Source organism: Rhizoctonia solani, chromosome 1 (assembly GCF_016906535.1).
Source record: "Rhizoctonia solani chromosome 1, complete sequence".
NCBI lineage: Eukaryota > Fungi > Basidiomycota > Agaricomycetes > Cantharellales > Ceratobasidiaceae > Rhizoctonia > Rhizoctonia solani.
Window position 1 is genome coordinate 1,227,726 of NC_057370.1, and position 21,079 is coordinate 1,248,804.

Genomic DNA, 21,079 nt, shown 5'->3' on the forward strand with positions numbered 1-21,079 from the left:
AAGGGTGCAAGACCCTGAGCCAAGCGCCGTTCCAAATGCGGGGATATGAGAGGCAACTCTCTCTCTTGACCCCCGCTTAGCCACTGTTGGGCGTCTATTGGCTATAAACACATCGAAAAGACGTTCAATAAGAAACGGAATTTTATCAATACTACATTAAATATTAATTTCTGAGATTTGACTAGTACTCGAGTTTGTGGGCTTGCTCTCTACGACCCAGTCCGGCACCCATTTCTCCTGATCGGGAACATGGTCAGTACACTAGATCTGGATCTAAGGCCTGGATCAGGAATCGGGCCATTTGAACTTGGTACGTGTGCCTTTGAGCTGTGTGTACGTTGAGAGCCTCTAATTTGCCCCAGGCGCGTCTCTGTTTGATGTTCTCGACTTCCTCCGACGACCCTCTCCACCTACGTTCCCCTCCATCTCAGTCAAGTACGACACAGCATCCCCGGCAAACTCACCTATAATACTTCATCTCCGACCCCACCTTGATCTCTTGTTCACTCGACGAACTCAACGCCTTCATACCATATCTTTATCGCTGCTGCGAAACAGCCAGATTCATATACCTTTGGTGTTGAGCTATAAGAATGAAGTACTTTCCGGCCCAGATGTTATCCCACATCGGACGGCAGTTCAACGAATGATGGGCCCTACTTACAAAGGTGAACACATGAGATACCCTGGGGTTTGGTTCTCTTTTGAAGATGATGTCCCCGTTGCTGTTGGAGCTACAAACGCGACGGAAGGGAACGCAGAGGTCAAGAGAGTGGTTGTGACTCAGCGAGAGGAACAGATAGAACAAGAGCTGGAAGAAGATTCAGATGAACTAGTGCCCAGCTCTAATATGTACGGAGAGCTCAAGAAGGCGGTGATTAAGGTGAGCCGTGCGACTATTGCAGCTTTCCACCAACTTACCAACCTTCTCCAGATCCACGATGGAATATACCTACATTTCTTTACTCCAGATCCTGAAGATCCACCTATCCGTGTTCGATTGGGAGTCACCACAGCCCAAGACTTGACTTGTGACCTTGGTCCACCAGTCCTGACACACTACAAAGGTATTTCTCTATGATATTGGTTGAAAATCATACTTATCCGATTCCTCTAGAGGACGACCGAATGGCCATTCACGCAAGTGCTCGGGATGATGAGGAAAGTTGTGAGTATAAAGATGTCCCTTGATACCCATCTTGCATTGTCAGGTATAACATCCATGTAGATTTCTATAACTACTTCCAACACGGGTTGGACTTTCTAATTTCTGGGAAGACGCATCGCGTTCGTAAGATTATTGCACACACCAACGTTGTAAGTATCACTTTTACTAGGTTGATTAAACTCAACAACTAAGCCAAGCTTGAATTTTTCAGCCTGGCTCACCCTTGTTTCAACGCTATAAACGATGTCCTTGGGAGTTTTCCTTGAGCTCCCAAGATGCTGCTCCCCCAGCCCACTCTACAGAGCTTGAGACCACTACGAAGACCACAGAAGTAGAGATTTCGGCGCCGAAGGGAGGTGGAAAGAAGAAGAAGAAAGTCGGGAGTGAACGACCTCGGACTTCATTTGAAGTTCAAGATGATACACCAAGTCACAACCAGGAGACAATAGCGTTCTATGACTCCGTGTGTAATATTTTACTCAAGTTCTATTGGACGACACTCACTAAATCACTCTAGATTGACATACTAAAGTCAAAACTAGGTTCCATTTCGAGACACTCGTCGCAGCCCTCCATGCAGCTCGAACGGACAGCAGATCTTCCACAGAACGAACTACTCACATTACCGAATCCAACAACCCACCTACATGCATTTGATGGGGTATTCTGCGAGGCTAGTGAAGTGGGAGATGTACTCTGTGTCGGCTTATTCTAAACGTCCTATGTCTCATCCCGCGGCACTACGTCCCAGACAATATCGCTCGCCAATGTATAAACGGGCCACTCTAATTTGTTGTATACGGTCGCTACATCATATCGGACAACTAGCTAACTCATTCGGGCTTGTAGACTCCGTACTGCGAGAATACGTGTTCCTTCGCATGTGCCATCTCTCTCTCAATAGTCGCTTTACGCCTTTCAGACCGAGGCTTGATGACTAGAGGAAATTCTTTTGGATGACGTACTGTCTCTCCGGTGAAAGCACTCTGCTCAACATTAACCTGAGTTCCCGTTGGCGCAGAGAACTCAAAAGCCCAAAGTAGCCTTGAAAGGGCAATAAAAACGTCTTGTTCTGCAACCTGAACCCCAGGGCACGAGCGGCGACCTATAGTATGCCCATATCTATATTAGAAACTACACGCATATTCTATTCTGAATCATTCACCTGCCCCGAAAGCGAAATGGTCCCTTTCAAATGGATCTCCTTGAGCAATAGATTCCGCCATGGACATTTTGTAGTCCAAGAAACGTTCAGGTCTGAATACTTTTGGATCATCAAATCTTCCTGGGTTCGAATGGATTGCCCAGATATTACAGATGACTGGAATATCGATACCATAAGCGCTCGTGCCTTTTATTGAAACCTCACAAGCTTCGGGGCAATTCACCTGTTGAATCTTTGGGGTGGAAGTACCCTTCATAATAGTCATCTGTTGATATGAGGAGATAATCTCTCATGAGTATCATACACAACCTAAATGTGGGAGGCTTACCCTGTTCAAGCCGGTGAGGAATGGCAATTGGGAGAGAAGGTCGCCATCTCAAAACTTCTTTGATCACTTTACACAAGATTGAATCCGGTTTGAACGCATGGATACCAGAAAGGAAATTTAGTCTACTCACCAGCCCGTACGAAAGGCATGGCTTGTTCATCGACCCAGCGTGGCAGTGTGTCCTCGTCGTACAATGCATCAATTTCTTTTCTTGCCCTCTCTTGGGAGGAAGTATCCTTTATCAATCTATGTAGCATGATTATATGCGCTGTTTATAATTATTCGAAAGTCCATACATTAATATGCATGTCAAGATTACTCCTGCGACCTGAAAAAGGCAGAGGCATTAGCTTCTCTCTCCGCGTAAAAGTGAACGAGAGAACAAACAATACCTGAACCTCCCTCCAAGACCAAACCTGCAATATATGCTTGAAAATGTCGAGAGAGTCCGCTATTTGCTTCGTTGGCTCGTAACTTGTAAGAAAGTGTACCACGGTTCAATCCACTGGCCCCGCGGGTCCATGCTATGTCTGCCAAATCTAGAGGTCGGGTCGATTGAGTTATCCATTAGATCTACTAAGCCAAGGGACGACAGCTCAAGGAGATTTAACATACCCCCATAAAGTTTGTCCATCAAATCTCCTATATTCCTTGACCTCGCCTTCCAGTCGGACACGAAGTCTGGAATAAACCTGTATAAATGAGGTAGGATCAGCACATCAATATCGGACGTCTGTTGCATGTGTCAAACATGAAGAATAAAGGATGCAACACACCGCAGCCATGGGAAGTCTTCTACAGGCGGTTTTGACCCTGGCATAAGCAGGTCACAAACTCGGACCATGATTTCTTCTATGGTGCGGACCGCAGGGTCTTCGTACGTTTCGCATCGAACACCATAATCTAGATAACAATAGAGAGATAAGAACTTTCGCACTATGCTGGTAACCAATACAAAGAAAGCCCACGGAAGGCACATACTCAGACAGGTGACCACACTAGTAGTAAATCGCATTGGATGTTGCATAAAGTGTTTGGGGTCATGCAAAAAGTCATGCAACAGCTGAACGCTTTCAGCTTCCTGTAAGCCAACATATTCCGTTTTGACTACACTGGAGGCATAATGTTGCACAATTTGTTTCCGCGCAAGCCGCCATTTGCTTGAATCTTGCTGGAACCTACCAGTGCCGTGATGGACATCCAGAGTGAGCCTGATGGGAAAATTGCCTCTTAGTTGCTTGAACTACACTTACAGAAGGCCATCCCCTTTACCTGCAATCTCGGTTGACATCTGCAATGGCCGGTTTGAATAAATAGCTCCTCGCTTATCCAAAAGGTGTCGAACAAGTGACCCGTCGCCACCAATAACAATCATGTTACCCACCCCTACCTTTAGGGAGACCAGTGGTCCATACTTATTATTAAGGTCTTGAAACCTTATATCAAGATGTATTCAGACTCCAGAGGGATGAAGGGCTTAGAATAAACCAACTGAGCATATATGTCCAAGGGCTTCATCTGAAGGACATTTTCAAGGATTGGTAGAGGAGTAGGTCCTAAACTGAGTCGTCAATCAACATGAAATCGGCCTAGTGTTCTGTGAAGCTTACCTGGAGGCATGTCTTTGCGACGGCTCCCAGGCCACGACCAGTATCGCCCAATCAGCAATATTGCCATCACTCCGACGAACAATTCGGTGAGCTTCAGTAAAGTCCACATCGTTACAAATGTTAGGTTTGAGCGATCAATGCAAGAGGGACCGGGGGGGGGGGGAGTCGCTCCACTCAGAAGTGCACCTTTTTAATGTTAATGATACTATATCTTGAGAACCGACATATCTCCTATACGTATGTATGTACCCGGGCTAGATTTCTAGGGATACGCTTACAAAACCGACAAGCACCCATTATAGGCCTAGATTCATTTTACTCTGCAACGCAAATCAAAGCTATTGATAACTCGTGGGAGAATTCAACTATAAGAGTGAGTCGTTGCTCGAATCGTCCAGGGGAACCACAGACGGCCAACATTCTTTATTGCCTACCCTTCGGGCTACCGTAACCACCTCATAGAATCCTAGGGGTAAGGTCGCCTAGAGTTGGTAAAGGTGGAGCGCTCGTGAAGTAGACACAATATAATGGGTATTTCAATTTGTCAAACACATCAAATTAAGGGCTTGCAAACGTCTCAAATTCGAGGTGGCATTCGTGCAATTCTCCCATATGTATGGAACCCTTAGCTAGGAGAAGGCATGCATATAAGTCAACAACCACAATAGACTTGTATATGATACCCACAGCGAAACGCATAATGATAGATAGTCCAAGCTTACCATCACTTTCGTGATCATCAGAGCTATCTGGCACATCGCGGAATGCTCAACAATAGTGTTAGCATCCGCAATTAGGCGCCACTCACTATAGCCCCAAAACGGAAGGGAATAGCATCACTGCATATTACATTACAAGCCACACCGGCAAGCATAGCCGAAGTGACAGTGTACTACATTATTCATGTAGCCGCTTATATTGTAAGGTTATTGTTGAAGCAACCACATCCGTTATCCAACTCAATCTCTGGATGTCTACCGCATTACCACACTACCGCCAACAGCCAATGTACTGTAGATGGGTGGTATAATATTCTTCACGTGGCCATTCAACTATTTGCCCAATGAATAAACACCAGCTGGTCATGAATACACAGACTACACCCTTTCCCAACACCCCTACCTAGATTTAATGGACTAATACTACTACAGCTTTTTTTTTTTTTCGACTTCACACATTCAGTCTCACAAGAAAAATTCTACTAGATTTTAGCCTAACGCTAGGAGAGACAAGCACCCATACTGAGACATATCAGAGGCATCACCTATTCATAAATGAATTCAATCCAATATACTGGTTCCATCCACACGTTAAGTATGAGATGATTTGTATAGCGGTACCCTGTCACTTCGGCTATGCTTGCTGGTGTGGCTTGTAATGTAATATGCAGTGATGCTATTCCCTTCCGTTTTGGGGCTATAGTGAGTGGCGCCTAATTGCGGATGCTAACACTATTGTTGAGCATTCCGCGATGTGCCAGATAGCTCTGATGATCACGAAAGTGATGGTAAGCTTGGACTATCTATCATTATGCATTTCGCTATAGTAAAGGATCAAAAATACTAATCACATTAACCCAGAGGAGATGTGGGATTATATCTCCCATACTGAGAGAATGTTTCCTCCGCTAAATGCATAGCATGCTCGATGGTTTGTACCCGCTTCTGCGATCGTGGGGTAACAACCAATGGGAACTTTTTCGGCATACGTATTCCCTCGCCCACGAATGCAGTAGAGAAGTCGGTCGATATCGAGACTCCAGCTGGAGCGCAGAAATCGAAGGCCCACAACAGACGAGACAGTGCAATAAAAATATCTTGTTCTGCCTTTTGTATACCAGGGCAGACCCGGCGACCTGTAAATAATTGAGCTTGAAATATCCAGAAGAGCACTGAGAGGATACCAACATACCAGCTCCAAAGGCAAAATGATCGCGTTTGAAAGGATCCCCTTGCGCAATTGACTCGGCCATTGACATGGAGTGACTGAGGAACCTCTCGGGTTTGAATAGCTCTGGTTCTTCGTACCGTTCGGCGTTCATATGAATAGCCCAAGCGGAACAGAATACTGTCGTTAAGAATACAGTAAGTATTCATTCGCCGGGAGTGTACAATCCTACTTTGTGAACCCTTTGGTAAGAAGTAACCCCCGTAGTGATCGTCTACTATTGAGTGAGAATATATGCATATGTATGTCGTACGAGACTACCTTTTTCCAGTCGGTGCGGCACTGTCATAGGCACTGGGGGTCTCCATCGCATGGCTTCTTTAACGACTGGTTATGTGCTTTGAGATCATCAACCTTACAACAAGATCGAATCACTCACTTGCGCGTACAAAGGGCAGCCCTTGTTCATCTTCCCATCGAGGCAGTGTCTCTTCGTTATATACAGCGTCAAGCTCTTCGTGTGCTCGTTTTTGAGCTTCAGGGTGACTTATGAGCCTATTTGAAGTGCAATTACTTTGTCAGATGGGTGAATAAAGTGCTCACGCTAATAAACAGGTCAATATAACACCAGCAACCTACAGAACTAATTAAAGCAAGGAACTATATTTTGGATGCTTAGGTTAAAGACTTACTATGTCAGTTCCACCTTCTAGGGCCACGCCGCAGATAAAAGCTTCTTGGTGATGGGTCAGACCAGTGCTTTCTTTTCCCAGCCGTAGTTTATACGCTAAATTGTCTGAGTTTAACCCCTTCATGCCTCTCTGCACCCCAATATCTACCAAGTCTGTGTGCAAGGAAGTAAATTGGCTGAGTGGATACTCATAATTGTATTTACCCCCATAAAGTATATCTACTCTTTTCGCCAACCTTTTGCATTTGTCTTTCCATGGAGAAATAAACGCAGGTAGATAGCTAAGGGCGTAGTCAGAAGAACTCATTTCAGCTAACACACACTGGCACTTACTTGAGCAATGGGAAAACTTCTACGGGGGGTTTTCCCCCAGGGACAAGGAGCTCCGAGAACATTCGCATGCTCTCTTCCACTTCTTGAATAATTGGGTCACGGTAAGTTCCGCACCGTAGTCCGTATACTGCAACTTTATCAGGGCGAGCACACGGATAAAGGCTTTCCGGAGTGCCCACATAAACAAGTCATGACGCTCGTTGTATAGCGCATGGGATAGTTCATGAAACCTTCTGGTTGGTGCAAAAATTCGTAAAGTAATTGCACGCTTTCGGCCTCTTGTAATAGTACATTTTTACTCTTCATCACGGCCGGAGCAAAGTGTTGTACGAGCGTCTTTCTTCCGGCGCGCCACTTGTGTATGTCTTGTTGGAATCTATTGTACTTGAGTTGAATGCGGTATTTTGGAATAGGGTTAAAACGTACAGAAACCCATCACCACTGGCAGCAATTTCAGTCACCATTTGAAGTGGACGACCCGAGTATATTTTCCCTCTTTTGTTATAAAGCTCATGGACCTGTGACCCATCCCCCCAAGAAGAATGAGTGTGCTACTACCTATTTTCAATGATACAATGGGCCCATATTCCCGGCTTAGTAGGCGAAATCTGTCGGGGCGCATTATAGGACCGTAACTTTTGTTTACAACGAGTTGCCTACTGTTCGTATACGTTTATCGTCTTCAGGTTATGTAGGTTGCCTATGATCGGTAATGTACGAGGGCCTATCAGAAGGACGATGAGCTTGAAATTTACGTTCTAGTTTGGGACACGAAATGGTGAGGTTTCGCTCACCAGGTGGCATATCCGAGCGACGACTTCCTGGCCAGTCCCAATAATATAACAACACCACTGTGCCCATGACCCATAATCCTGTCGTTGGAGTTACCAGAGCATAAATTGCTTTCTCTAGGTGTTCCATAGTGGAGTTGATTGAAGAAGTGCCAGGTTCGCGATGGGACGTCTATAAAAACCGCTGGGGTTCGCGAGCGCTCGGGAGCACCCATGGCTATTCGTACGCTTGGGAGTTCCACAAATTCTTAGTCAGCTGGCGCTCGTGTTGTTTTGGGAGATTACTGTGACACTTATCAGTCCAGTTCAAGTAATTTAAGGCGTGTGATGACTAAACCTATCGTGCTCCCCCACGAGCCTCGGCGAACATGCGGAGAATCATGGTTGCTCCTGAGTGCTCGCGAGCCCCATCGATTTTTATAGGCAGTATCAATATTCTTGTGTTGGTAATGGGTATGTGTGTGGCTAACCCCTCGGGGGGTGGGTCGATTCAGTACGCTTCTATCAGAGCTGTCACGTGCTCAAGGGATACTTCTGACTGGCTCAACGAGCTGTGACACTTAACTGCCCATGAATCGATCAATTGCGCATACAGCAAGTCGTTCACTGGAGACTTCAGGACTGTGTGTCTAGTAATATGTAATCGAGGGCCCAAGAACAAAAGCAGACAAGCCTTGCGCCATCTGATCTGAAACAGATTACTTCATTACATTTACTACAAGGTACTAATCTCTATGAACGGCTCCAAGACATACTATACTGAAGTCTTGAATACTTTCGGCCAAACCTTCCTCAGATCCTCCAGGCGATGAATAACAGAAATTCCGTCTTCCGGCTTGAGGTCATCAATGTTCCCGACTCCGCCGCTTGCGCCAGTCCCAGCGAGTGCCTTGGCATCCAGTGCTGCATCGTACAAGAACGCACAATGCGCCCATTTGGCGCCTCGAACATTCCCAAAGTTATCGTCAACAAAGTACGATTTCTCTGCAGTGGTTTGCGCAAGCTCTAGTGCCTATGCGTTCCAACAGAATTGAGTAAACTGCGCATAGGATTACTTGGTCTTTGATCCCACCTGATCGTAAAATTTGCGCTCCGGCTTGCACGCAAAATCCTTCGACTCGTAGTCACAAAAGACAAGGCCCTCAAATAGATCCTCCAGCCCCAGGATTTTTAGTACCCTTTGTGCGTGCTATTCTCTCGCATATTAGCGCCCGTTATCTCCGCTTCAGTTAACAAATTCACCGTCTTGTAGGCGTTCGTCAGTGCCCATATCCGAACTTTAGATGTATCTATATCCTCCAAGAGCCTTCGTACCGTAGGGTCTGGAGTAAGTAGCTCTTCCAAAGGAAGGGAGGCATCGACCTTGGCGTCGAAGTCGAGAGGGTCTAGAGTCGATTAACGAAGGCTCGAGAAGCTATCAAACCCATCACTGACCGACGTCATGATGTTGAATTAGTCCGCGAACAGAAAGACCTTGCATCGACCAGATTAGGTGGTTAGGAATGTTGGCTCAATTGGTCTGCGCCCACCGTATTCAGTATAATACCTTCGATGTAGAATCTTGGCCTCTTCAGGTTCCATGTCTAGATCCACAAAGTATTCTGAAAAAATGGGAGTAAAATAATTAACTAAACACGTTCATTGCGGCCCTATAAATGAGCTTGAAGACTGACGGAAAATCTTTCCCTGAACGAGGTCTACAATCCGTTGGTTAGGAGGGTAAAGCGTGTTATCTATATCAAACCTGCGTGCATTCGGCGCTAGTGTATAGCTCCATGATTAACATACATACCACACGACCAGTCGATTGTCATTGGGAGTAGCTGGGAGATAGCGAATGAGTGACATGACTGTGGTCGAACCGTGAATGGTGATCCGGTACTAGTGATTGGGCCGATCACGTGAAGATGCGTCATTAGTGTTTGAAATTCGCGTTGATCCCAGCGCTGTGACACCCGCAACAGGATCCTTTCCTCCCTTTATGAACAGAAATAGCCGGCTGTCGAGCGGAAGTGCTCTGTTCGAGGCCACTCTGAATGGAACCGCGGACAGGCCGTTTATACCTCCGCTCAGATGTGATCCCAGCCCCTACAATATCCCAGCTCAATTGGAAGATTACCGTTCAGCCGAGGGAAACGATAGGGAAAAGCGGCTTAGAAGACTCTGGGAGCAATTACCTCCCACTAGTCACTCTCAGAAGGATGGGACTAGGACAGTAATGCCCATAGCATTGGCGCATGTAGACGACTTGACTCCCGAACGTGCTACTCAACTTCGAAAGATGTACGACGATGAATTACTTGGTCGATGCCGTCACCCAACGTCCGTACGCGACGTGGACCCACACGCTCTCGAGGTAGACTGGAGTGGGTTTATTTCCTATGCCAATGCAAAAGAAGCTGGTACGTCTAAGTACTTTTTTGAGAACGGCTGGGAGCCCTATCCGAGACTGACCCATTGAAGAGCTCTGGACAATATTTCACGACGAACTTGATTTAGACGGCAATGGTCATCTTGATGCCGGAGAGCTGGATACTGCATTATCGAAAGCTGGACTGGAGCTTGACACGGCCACTCTTGCTGATTTTATGGCTGCCCTGGCCGACTCACCCCATTCCCGACGAATCACGTTTCCCGAATTTCGCGACTTCTTACTACTTCTTCCAAGAAAGGCCTCGACACACGAAATTTATCAGTTCTATAAGGTTCGTGTTATCTTCCCCACAAATAGCAATTGCCTTACTCGGACGATAGGTGAAGAAATTCCTGGGTGATGATGGGCGAGGAGTCGCAAGGGTTAATATGGAGGGTATGCGTTGATAATCATATCTACCGAACCAAGTATTCCACTGACTGAAACAGGTGATGTCAGTTTATCGGCAGAGGATCGACCTCCGCCAATAAAACCGCAAGCTCGACACACGGCTCAGGGACTGAGTTTACCTGAGCCTCCATCTACTGAACGTGTTGACTTTCCCCCGCCCTCATTGGACGCTCATCAGGAACAAGACTCGACACAAAGCTTAACAGCAGAAAGGGAACAACAGGAGCAATCTAGGGAGAGTTGGCTAGGTGGAGAGCAAGCGATTAAGTTTTTGTTGGCTGGTGGTATCGCCGGTGCTGGTGAATTAGAGCGTATATCGTTCAATTAGTTGCCGGACTGATATTGGCTTAGTGTCAAGGACGGCAACCGCCCCATTCGATCGCCTCAAGGTTTTTCTCATTACCCGGCAGCCAGACCTGGTCAACAGTCTTAAACGGCAGGGAGCAAACTCGGTTTCGGGGCCTGAAGCTGCAGGGAAAGTTCCCGACATCGCAGCTGGGAGCGCTCGGGGTATAGGACGTGCAATAGCACACTTGTATGCTGAGGGTGGACTGGCTGCATTTTGGGTTGGAAATGGGCTGAATATTGTCAAGATTTTTCCGGTGCGTAAATAACTTGATTAAATGTACGAGGCGCCTATAATAGGTGTTTTGTAGGAAAGTGCAATCAAATTTCTCTCATATGAGTCTTCCAAGCGGTTTTTTGCGCGGTACGTTGATAAGGTCGACGATTCACGAAACATCAGTGGCACGAGCCGCTTCATATCCGGAGGAATCGGTGGGATTACCAGTCAGTTGGGTGAGCGGAGATAGTCTTTGCTGATTCCACGATCATCAACTCAATCCCAATGCATATAGCCATCTATCCGATTGAAACCCTCAAGACCCAAATGATGAGCGCAACCGGTGGGAGGCAACCCGTTCTACCGGCGATCAAACGACTCTGGTCGATGGGAGGGACCCGAGCATTCTATCGCGGATTGACGGTACGCCACACAATAACTGATGGCGAACAAACCAATCGAGCTTAAACGCCAAATAGATTGGCTTAGTCGGCGTATTCCCATACTCAGGTCAGTAAAGTTATTATCAATGCAGATTTCCCTTAATAGCGATTCGTTCGAACAGCAATCGATATGTCCACGTTTGAAGCTCTCAAGCTGGCCTACGTGCGCTCAACAGGGATATCAGAACCCGGCGTGCTTGCTCTCCTCGCATTCGGCAGCATATCCGGTTCGGTCGGAGCAACTTCCGTATACCCACTGAATCTCGTACGCACTCGGCTACAAGCATCTGGTTCATCTGGTCACCCCCAAGTTTATGATGGAATCCTTGATGTAGCCCAAAAGACTATGAAGAAAGAAGGATGGCGAGGTTTCTACAAGGGTTTGCTCCCAACTCTGGCAAAGGTTGGCCCGGTACAATCATTTTAGCTCCTCATCTAGCTGACTATTATACTCTATGAAGGTTGTTCCGGCAGTCTCGATATCTTATGTGGTTTATGAGACCAGCAAACGCAGGTATGTATGAGTCCGCGGGACAACGCAGATCCACTGAACGATGGGCTATTTCAGACTCGGCGTCTAATCGGTCTCAAATCCAAATGGTCATTCCGCTTTCGCTTTAGAGTTTTACGGATATCCCGCTATTATCAAAGACGTACTTGCATCATGATATCCATACTCTTTCACGTATTGGCTTCTGCCCGTATCCCACACTGTTAGGTACTGCTTCTTCATTATCGCCAATCATACTTGTGCGTCTATAATAACTCAATTTGATGGATTAGAACACTAGACGTGGCCAACTATATGGAGTCTGTTGTCCGTTCTACACAATCCAAAAGTGAGGCAAGTATGTGCGAATATAAATTAGAAGATTGTACAATTGCACCATGCGTAAGACAGATCGAGGCATCCGGTTACATTAGAGTACAAATTTACAATGATAACACACCAAGGTTCACTCCTAGAGCACTTGCATCGACTTGCACACACCTTGAAATACAAAAAATTACACACCAGCTAAACGTCCGCTAAAAAGCAAATATCGACCGCTAGACTGATAATCATATACCCGCCAGAACGCTAGCCGCTCGCTCAAGAAGCCACACTTCGCCACATCCCAGCATCTGGTACACCTGATTGCCGCTGAACAATCCTCATAGTGCGCCTCCTAATTCGTTCGGCGTTACTGATCTCGCCGACTGCATCAATCTCTTCTTCCTCATCAGTGTCTTCTTCTGCATCCTCTGCAGCCTGTAGTTCAAGGGCTGGGCCGGGATCCACGGACCTCGCAAGGTCACGTAGCGCGTAAGTGCGTTCGCGTGTTTGCCTCGGCGTTTCATGATTCAGCCGCAGCGGAGGGACAAGCGCTCCAGGCTCGTTGTGCAAGCTTGTTTTCGGCTCCCGCTCAGCAGACGAGGCCAGGGGACCAGCGGCTATCCCGATCGGGAGTGAAGTCGCAAACTGTGAAGGGTTGTGCCATTTTGCACCTGCGCATACACACCCCCGGACATTAGTCTCCATCGACCCATCAATGTGTCATGTTCAGAACGCACCACCTGAATCTTCGCTACTGGTCATTGATGCCGAGTCTGGGGAATCTGCAAGCTTTCTTCGGGCGTCGAATAGCTCCCAGGCTTTGCCGTTTGGCCTCCAAGCTGCACGGTGAGAAGGGTAGTTGGCCGCAACAAGCTCAAGAAGCTTATCTTCACCCGGTCGCGCAGTTCGTGTCTTGGGGCTTTCCAGCTTTGCTGCCGGCGGGGACTTGAGTGATGCCTTGGGCTTAGCAGGTGAAGGTCCAAGGTTAACGGTAAGCAAGGCAGGAACGGCAGACTTGTTGCCTATTTTTGGCAAGTCTTTGTTGGCTTTGGCCTTTGCCTTGAGTTGAGCCACGGCACGAGGCGTAGTCGGCTCGTCGGGTGTAGTATCCGCAGTTTGATCAGTCTCAGTGCTCGGTTGATTAAACTCTTCATCATCATCATCATCAAGATCAAAAAGAGCCGCTACCAAATTCGCCAAATTAACTAATCCGGGATCGCTCAATGAATGAAAGCCCGTACTCACGTGTCTCTGTCTGCTCTTCATGCTCATCAGTACCATCAGCACTACCGCCTCTCCGGGACACTGGTTGCGACCCGCCATCTTCTTCTTTGACATCGGCTTGGAACGTGACCTTGCGTTTGCCTTCGGCCACGCCGTTTCGAGATGTTGAGGTCACATGCTTGTCATCCTCCAGCGATTGTTCTTCGGGCACGGCTGGGGTTGTGTTGGGCCTACCGCCCAAGCTCAACCGGTTACGCCGCCTCTCCTCTACATCCCTAGCGGATTCACGTGCTCGGAGCGCGTCTATATTCCTTATTTGGAGAGACACGGATATAGCGAACGAATCATCCAGAGGGTTCTTTACGCCATTAACAGGGGCAGGAAGCTCTGGGGACGGTGTAGAAATAACCGGTTGGGGAGGTGGCACGAAGTTGGACTGCCGGAGCGACTGAGAGAGCATGGATGGACCGGGAGTATGCATCGAGGTCCGGCGCGCAGGTGCAGCCTGGGGCGCAACAGACCCTTGAGCACCAACAGGGCCAGACTCGGATGCTCGCGTGGGACTAAACTCTCTCATTGATACGACGCCGCTAAGAGTAGGATGATGACCCTCTGAAGGAGATTCAGAATCGGCCTCTTGCTTCCAGTTCTCCCTCCATTTACTCCAAATTACTTCGACTTGGCCACGGAGGTGGCGTTCTTTCTCGAGGACCTGTGCGACCTGTCCTTCGATAAATGCTTCAATTGCTTGTTCAGCTTGCGCTCGGTAACGTGCAGATGTGATTGAGGCCGTCTTGGACAGGCGAACAAAGACAGGGTGCGACGGGGAATAAGGAGGTGGGTGAAACAACGGCGGAAGCGTGGGAAGGAAATTACGTGGAGTAGCAGGTGGTTGAGGAGATGAAGGACGCTGAGGTGTGCTGGGGAGAGTGGAAGGTTTCGGAGAGGCGGGCAACAACAGCCCAAAGGTTTCGCTGTATTTGGTAGATTCATTACGTGCTGCAGATATAGCTTCAGCATCCTAGATTAATACAGACGCATAAGTACATGCCGAAGATGATCTCCGCTAGCTTGTGGGGAATGTACGTATTACACTTACGATGCAACCTTCTAAGCCAAGATTGATCTCAATGAACCCATCTCGGCCACGCAGAATCTCGCCCTCTGCAAAATCCTCCCCGGGAGTGACCACAAGTCCGTCACGCAGTTCAAAATCGGTTGAGACCTCGCTCGAAACCCGGTATACTGTCGTGCGACATAGTAGACATGATACCGTGTTCCATTGAATCTTAGCTCCTCGGTCTTCGGCTGCAATCCGTCGACGGAGCGTAAGCTGACTATGAGACTATTTGCACAAAGTTATATTTCAGACGTTCTACTAATGGATTGGTGGGAGACTTACCACTTTCACACCTGCGTCGCCAACATGGACTTTCTCAAAGTGAACGGGGCTCGTTGGAGCAACATCCCCATTCACTTTCGTAGTCGTGCTCGTGATAGTAATGTTAAGACATCTGCATGCGTATTGCTGCAGACTCATTGAAGAGCGGTCGGGTGGGTATGTGCGATTGTGCGTCGACGACGTCGTGGATTAGAAGGGGGATCTATCAGGGCCATGTGCGCTCTCAGCGCTTATTATGTATGGAGGGAACCGGACTTATTTGTTTGTAGTTTTGAATTTTTCGTGCCGTTTCAGCTTGTCGCTCCTTTCCCCCTTAAAAAAACTAGAATAGGAAGTGTGCGCCAATATCGCCCTCCAGAGACTGTCGCATCATGTCTATGCACGGCTACTTCTGAATCGGCAGCATGGTTAGCGTCATCGCACCCTTGGCGACAACCACGATGAGAAACGCCCCGGTACCCGTTAATCTTACGTCCTATTCTGGATACTGGAGATCCAGTATCTTTAGTCACTCGGCAAGAAGCGTGTGGGCGACAATCACCGCAGTCGCATTCATAAGCGAAAAAATAGGTATACATGGTGATGCAGGTACATAAAAGTTGGAGCCAACTGAATTAAGGTATGTGTGCGACAAAGTGTGGTACAATTTGAACAAAAAATGATGGGAAGAATAATGATAATCCGCAAATGCAAATGCTGGTCGAGACACAAGGATACATGATAGTCGAAAAGGAATAAACCGTGAGGGCGTAGCGAATTGAGTCAAGTAGTCGTTTAGAAAGGCAGGGTGCGATAGCCAAGGCCCAATGCAACGCCGGTGGCAAGCAATGCCGGCTTGGTAAATAGGTTCGGAACAGGGAAAGACAGGGCCGATGAATCAGAAATTAACAGCATCACGACGGCGGCGTGAAGGGTGGTGCTAGATGCGGCTTTGGCCAACATAGACGCGAATCCGCTCAAGGGAGGAACGCGACCTGATTGGGACTCGGGCGCAGCCTCTTCCTCGACACGATTGGCACCGAGCACGTTGATGTCAGCCGGGATTCCTTGCGCATCTCGCTCGATCGAATATTCGATTGGCTCTTCGCCATCTGCCCGTAGCCAAGAAACCTTTTCCAGAGGCGAGGCGCTCGCAAGTTGAACCACCGCCAATAGTTCGGCCTCACGGGCTCTAACATCGCGCATGTTCGCCTTGAGGGGTTCGGAAACCACGGCTCCACCGTCTGCATTTGATGGAGTGAAAGGCAGATACAGCTCTTTCAGTTTCGAGCCGGCCGGAACACAGTCGAGAGGATCCTATTGCAAGACGAATGATTAGAGTTGATCTCTGTGATGTAACAAGTTACCACTTACGATCTGGTCGGTCGTTCGCCACTCGGTACGTCCCGTACCATAATCAAACGCTCGAGATCGCAAGTCGAGAGTCTGAAGTTGAGACGCAGAGGCAACAATTTCTTTTGGAACGTTTAATCCGGACCCGGCAAAGTGTAAACTGAAGGGATCGAACGCAAGTTCGTTGAGGTTTGGGAGCAGAGGCAGTGTGTTTTCGATAAACTCGCGAGAGGCTGCCTCGGAAAATCCTTCGCACATGTGGGCGGATAGAGTCACGAGATTGGGAGTCATACGAGCCAACGGGGCGAGTTGGGCCAAACCATCGAGGTGGAGAGTGCGGAGTGCGGGGAAAGTGGTGTTTGGGGGTAGGGCACGAGAAAGTGCTGCTCCTAGAGGGAGACCTTGGGTGTTCAGGCGGAGTAACTCGGTCCATGCGCTTGCCCATGAGTCACCCGTGTTCTCTGGGATCTGGACTCGTAGCGACGCCAGCTGAGGGGCGCTAAGGAGGATACGTGCCAGTGCGGGGATGACGGATTGGTGTCGAAGCGCCGTGCATTGGGGAAACGCAGTTGGGTCACAAGCGGCCGCAAACGCTTCGAAGAAATCGTATTCTAATCGAATATTAAATTCCCTATTCCCGTTCAAATTAGCAACAGTTAACACAGGTTAATTATTAGACTCACCTCATGTATCCCAGAATGGTAGCATCTGCGTTTGAAAGAGACTCCAGTTTTGAAGATGATGAGACAGTCATTGAACGGAACAGAAGAGACCTGGCGGATGCTCGCATGGCACCGCACGTTGAAGTGAAGTTGACAATGTCCGAGACATGGCTGTCTGATACAAGATATACCGCAACTTGGTGCAGGAGCTCCGATGGCAGCGACAGCAGAGTAGAAGTCATGTTGTTGAGCAAGAGGGTTGAGTGGAGCGATCATTGTGGGCTGTCCTTATGAATACACACTCGGACAATGGCCCACCCCTCAGACTATAGTTCCATGAGGGACTGAAGCCACCAATTTCAAACCCCCGATTAGGAAACAGAAAGTGAAACTTGCCCATTTGACCATCACCGCTGACAATTATTCGCTACGCCCAAGTCTATATCATTCGCCGATGTTTCGTCTATAGGATCGACAGAATTATGATACACGAGTATTGAGCATGGCCTCTGCCCCTACTGTTCGATGTCATTGAGACCCGCTCCCAGGCCCGGGCTTCAGCAGATCATCCGTAGTAAGCGCCGTGGGAGACAATAGTCAGTGGTGGCTGTGGTCCGCCGGGTTCTCTTTGCGCATGTTGGGTACCAGGTTGGTCTATCTCATTGTCATCTCCATGACTCTCAGACATCAATAGTGGCACAACAAATCCTGTGTAAAACTCGGAATTCGTTCTATTATTGTTTAATTGCTACAAATTGCCGCCCGCTTGCGCGCGCATGTGCACCATGGCGCCGCGTACGCAGCCCGCCTAGACCGCCTTCTTCCCCGCGTCCTCCTTGAGGCTTACAATTCGATTTAACACAAGTTTGTCACCCTCCCGACGCCCAGGTGTCGCACCATCTGGCTCGCTGAAACAACCAAGGCGCGACTCCTTGTCCAGGGCGAAATAAGCCACCCGCAGTCCTTGGAATCTGACTACTTCGTTTCCGACCAGTTGCTCAGCCGTCGGCATTGGTGTGTCATTGTGACCGGCAGCTCCAGACCCGACGCCCTCTCCTACAGATTCCTCCTTCAATGCTTTTTCAGTTCGCTCCCGGCTTTCCTTGAGAGCATCAGACATGGATCGCTTGGCAAGTGGCCAAAACCCAACCTCGACCATAGCGCCCTTGATGACATCCAGGCTATTTGGATTGATGTCTGCGAGGAAATCATCGGTCGCCGCAGGGTTGTCGCTCTTGAATAGTGAATGAAATATGCGTGTTTCGTCGATGACCACCGGGCTGGCGGAAGGTGTGTGTTCCGCGACCCACTGGATCCATGCTTTAGGTTTTGGCACGGGTTTTCCATCAGACCCATCCTCAAGTCGGCACACAAGCTCCGTCACTGCGCCCGACGCATCCGTCTTGTAAGATACGCATGTAATCGGGTGCGGGGCCTGGAAAAGACCCACGGTCTTGTTGGGAGCGAGACGGAAATAGTCTTTGGAATCTTCTGTCCTAAAGTCTTCTGCATCGATATAGACGTGCTTGGTGAAGGGTATCCGGCTAGAACCGAGGGATGGAACTTTGGGGTGTAGTGGTTTATCAATGAACTGGACGTAATCATCAGCCAGGTTCTCGATCGTCACTTTCAGGGGCCGAAGAACCATGAGCAATCGTGGCACAGTATTCTCTAAATACTGACGCACGGTCTGCTCAAACTTGACCAGCTCGATATTCGTGGTTGCGGTCGAGACACCAAGATTTCCCACAAACGACAGGATGGCACCCGGAGGAACACCACGTCTTCGCAATGCCACAAGGGTGTAGAGTCGGGGATCGTCCCAACCTCCGACGTAACCCTTAGTGACGAGCTTGAGCAGCTTGCGCTTCGACATGATAGTACCCTGCAAATTCAATCGACCATATTCGGACTGTCTAGGTTTGTAGACTTCGACGGCATCACACAGCCATTCATATGACACTCGCGATAGAATGAATTCGGTCGTACATAACGAATGTCTACATAATAATCAAGATTAACAAGCGTTGTGATTGGATCACCATGGGTAATTACTCACGAGATGTTCTCGAAACTATCAACCAAGCAGTGCGTGAAATCATATGTGGGGTATATGCACCACTTGGTCCCTGTGCGATGATGTGGGGCATTCAACGTGCGGTACGCAATGAGGTCCCACATCTGCGGGTTGCCGTCCTCGAGATCCTGCTTCATACGCAAGATGGCCTCGCCAGGTTTGTATTTTCCATTTTTCATGTTCTCAAATTCCGCCAATGATTCTGAGATCGGTCGCGTCCTATGCACACACGCCTTGCGGGGACCTCTCTCTTCACCCCCGCGGTTTGCCTTAATCTCCTCAGCTGTCCATACATGGCGTTAGTCGCGTGTTAGACATGTGGCGGGTCTGAGCGGATCGCACCGGTACAATTGCATATGTACGCCCCATCGACCTTGATCAGTTTCACAGCCAAGTCGTATAATTCCTGGAAGTAATCGCTCGAGTACGTGATCTTGTACGGTTCATACCCAAGCCAGCGCACGGTTTCCAATATACTCTCAAAGTATATCGCCTCTTCGGCTTCGGGGTTCGTGTCGTCGTATCGTAGGTAGCATTTGCCGTTATGGTGTGCCGCGTATCCGAAATTAACAAATATGGCTTTAGAGTGACCGATATGTAGGAAGCCGTTCGGCTCCGGCGGGAATCGAGTAAAGACATTCCCGCCAGTCGCCTCCAAATGTTGATCGCGCAATTTGGGGCTAATCTGAGGGTTATCTCCTGGCTTGTGCAACGCCTTTAGGAAACCTTCTTCGAATACGACACGCTCTGGAGCTGCAGAGCTTGTGGGCGCCGATTCGCCTTTTGAAGTTGACGCTGCCGCAGCTGGAGCCGCTGGCTTCTTGGCCTCCTTCGAAGCCTCCATCAAGGGATAAGTATGTCAAGACACTTAGCAGAGCCGAACTGAAGCACACCTTTGCTTTCGCCTCCTCCTTGGAGCCAAACAAGTCAGTAAACGCCTTCTCTACAGCGTTCTTGACGTCAAGAGGGCTGGCCCATCTGAGTTCCGCCGACTTAAGGTCTCCGATGGCACCGCTCAGAGCGGACCAACTGGCAGGCGCCTTGGATGACATGTACGCATTCACTCTCTCGGCAATATCGCTCAGTGAAAATTCAATGCCTGCCCTGACCATCAGCAGGCCATACAAGTATACTCAACTAGACCTACCAACGCCGCACTCCTTGTTAAACTCGGCATCATCTACAGGAACGGGGTGATTACTTAGATACTTGATGGCAGCTGCGTCAATAATCAGTCTCGAAGCAATCGTAACACCGCGCTTCGCATACCAGAAAGCTGTTCCCCGCTCTTTAGGCGGCGGTCAACGATCGCGTCAACGGCATATGTCTTCTCGGCCGGCCCAAGTTTGGCACCCTGGGTCGAGAGCGAGGTGACGAGCGCCCCCTGCTTCTCGTCAAGACCCTTGCTCTCAAGCCCATGTGCCTGGATGAGTTCCTTTAGCGATGTAGCCGCCTTGGACGCGCGAGCCGCTTCGGTAGCCTTTGCAGAAGATAGACCGATTGACTGAAATAGTGAAATCAGCTCCACCACCGCTGGGTCATTTGGATCGAATTTGGGAGGCATATTGATCAATCAGTTGCGTATGGGGAAAATTTCAACGAGGTTTGGGGCGAAGATACAATACGATTGCGAGCTGGAAGTATTTATAAAAATCCCCCTGTATGAAGTGTCTTTAGTATAACAATGCGTAAAGTGAGTCAAGTGATTGTCAGGTGCTAGTCATCCAAGTGGAGATTGGGATGATTTGCCAGGTTTAGATCAG

At 48.6% G+C, this 21,079-nt stretch overlaps 7 protein-coding genes across 7 annotated transcripts; 2 read left to right on the plus strand and 5 right to left on the minus strand.

The window, feature by feature from the left end:
• Positions 1–249: 249 nt before the first annotated feature.
• RhiXN_03884 (uncharacterized protein) lies at positions 250–1,883 on the plus strand (the record flags this gene model as incomplete). Its single annotated transcript, XM_043323701.1, has 7 exons — positions 250–310; positions 363–883; positions 935–1,067; positions 1,118–1,168; positions 1,229–1,317; positions 1,380–1,631; positions 1,686–1,883. The coding sequence occupies 7 exons, from the start codon at positions 250–252 to the stop codon at positions 1,881–1,883; spliced, it is 1,305 nt and encodes a 434-aa protein (XP_043176120.1).
• Positions 1,884–2,001: 118 nt separating this feature from the next.
• RhiXN_03885 (cytochrome P450 family protein) lies at positions 2,002–4,380 on the minus strand (the record flags this gene model as incomplete). The annotated part of the gene is made up of 13 exons (XM_043323702.1): positions 2,002–2,273; positions 2,334–2,489; positions 2,557–2,598; positions 2,662–2,727; positions 2,792–2,907; positions 2,958–2,989; positions 3,049–3,200; positions 3,277–3,353; positions 3,438–3,564; positions 3,643–3,872; positions 3,915–4,097; positions 4,154–4,217; positions 4,272–4,380. The coding sequence occupies 13 exons, from the start codon at positions 4,378–4,380 to the stop codon at positions 2,002–2,004; spliced, it is 1,626 nt and encodes a 541-aa protein (XP_043176121.1).
• A 1,462-nt stretch (positions 4,381–5,842) lies between these two features.
• Positions 5,843–9,821, minus strand: RhiXN_03886 (cytochrome P450 family protein; the record flags this gene model as incomplete). The annotated part of the gene is made up of 18 exons (XM_043323703.1): positions 5,843–6,126; positions 6,183–6,338; positions 6,391–6,432; positions 6,480–6,545; positions 6,598–6,713; positions 6,762–6,793; positions 6,851–7,002; positions 7,054–7,130; positions 7,183–7,309; positions 7,362–7,558; positions 7,609–7,623; positions 8,729–8,985; positions 9,046–9,162; positions 9,216–9,358; positions 9,408–9,446; positions 9,503–9,574; positions 9,647–9,717; positions 9,766–9,821. The coding sequence occupies 18 exons, from the start codon at positions 9,819–9,821 to the stop codon at positions 5,843–5,845; spliced, it is 2,019 nt and encodes a 672-aa protein (XP_043176122.1).
• A 133-nt stretch (positions 9,822–9,954) lies between these two features.
• On the plus strand, positions 9,955–12,423 carry RhiXN_03887 (mitochondrial carrier protein; the record flags this gene model as incomplete). The annotated part of the gene is made up of 11 exons (XM_043323704.1): positions 9,955–10,375; positions 10,473–10,678; positions 10,728–10,782; positions 10,836–11,096; positions 11,149–11,399; positions 11,454–11,595; positions 11,655–11,782; positions 11,839–11,869; positions 11,925–12,205; positions 12,277–12,316; positions 12,371–12,423. 11 exons carry the CDS (start codon positions 9,955–9,957, stop codon positions 12,421–12,423), a joined length of 1,869 nt encoding a protein of 622 aa, XP_043176123.1.
• Positions 12,424–12,895: 472 nt separating this feature from the next.
• RhiXN_03888 (uncharacterized protein) lies at positions 12,896–15,383 on the minus strand (the record flags this gene model as incomplete). Its single annotated transcript, XM_043323705.1, has 5 exons — positions 12,896–13,290; positions 13,357–13,803; positions 13,865–14,864; positions 14,943–15,188; positions 15,246–15,383. 5 exons carry the CDS (start codon positions 15,381–15,383, stop codon positions 12,896–12,898), a joined length of 2,226 nt encoding a protein of 741 aa, XP_043176124.1.
• A 636-nt stretch (positions 15,384–16,019) lies between these two features.
• RhiXN_03889 (uncharacterized protein) lies at positions 16,020–17,481 on the minus strand (the record flags this gene model as incomplete). Its single annotated transcript, XM_043323706.1, has 3 exons — positions 16,020–16,541; positions 16,599–17,208; positions 17,261–17,481. 3 exons carry the CDS (start codon positions 17,479–17,481, stop codon positions 16,020–16,022), a joined length of 1,353 nt encoding a protein of 450 aa, XP_043176125.1.
• Positions 17,482–18,047: 566 nt separating this feature from the next.
• On the minus strand, positions 18,048–20,880 carry RhiXN_03890 (glutamyl-tRNA synthetase; the record flags this gene model as incomplete). Its single annotated transcript, XM_043323707.1, has 6 exons — positions 18,048–19,239; positions 19,299–19,599; positions 19,659–20,154; positions 20,210–20,415; positions 20,464–20,535; positions 20,586–20,880. 6 exons carry the CDS (start codon positions 20,878–20,880, stop codon positions 18,048–18,050), a joined length of 2,562 nt encoding a protein of 853 aa, XP_043176126.1.
• Between the last annotated feature and the right edge of the window lie 199 nt (positions 20,881–21,079).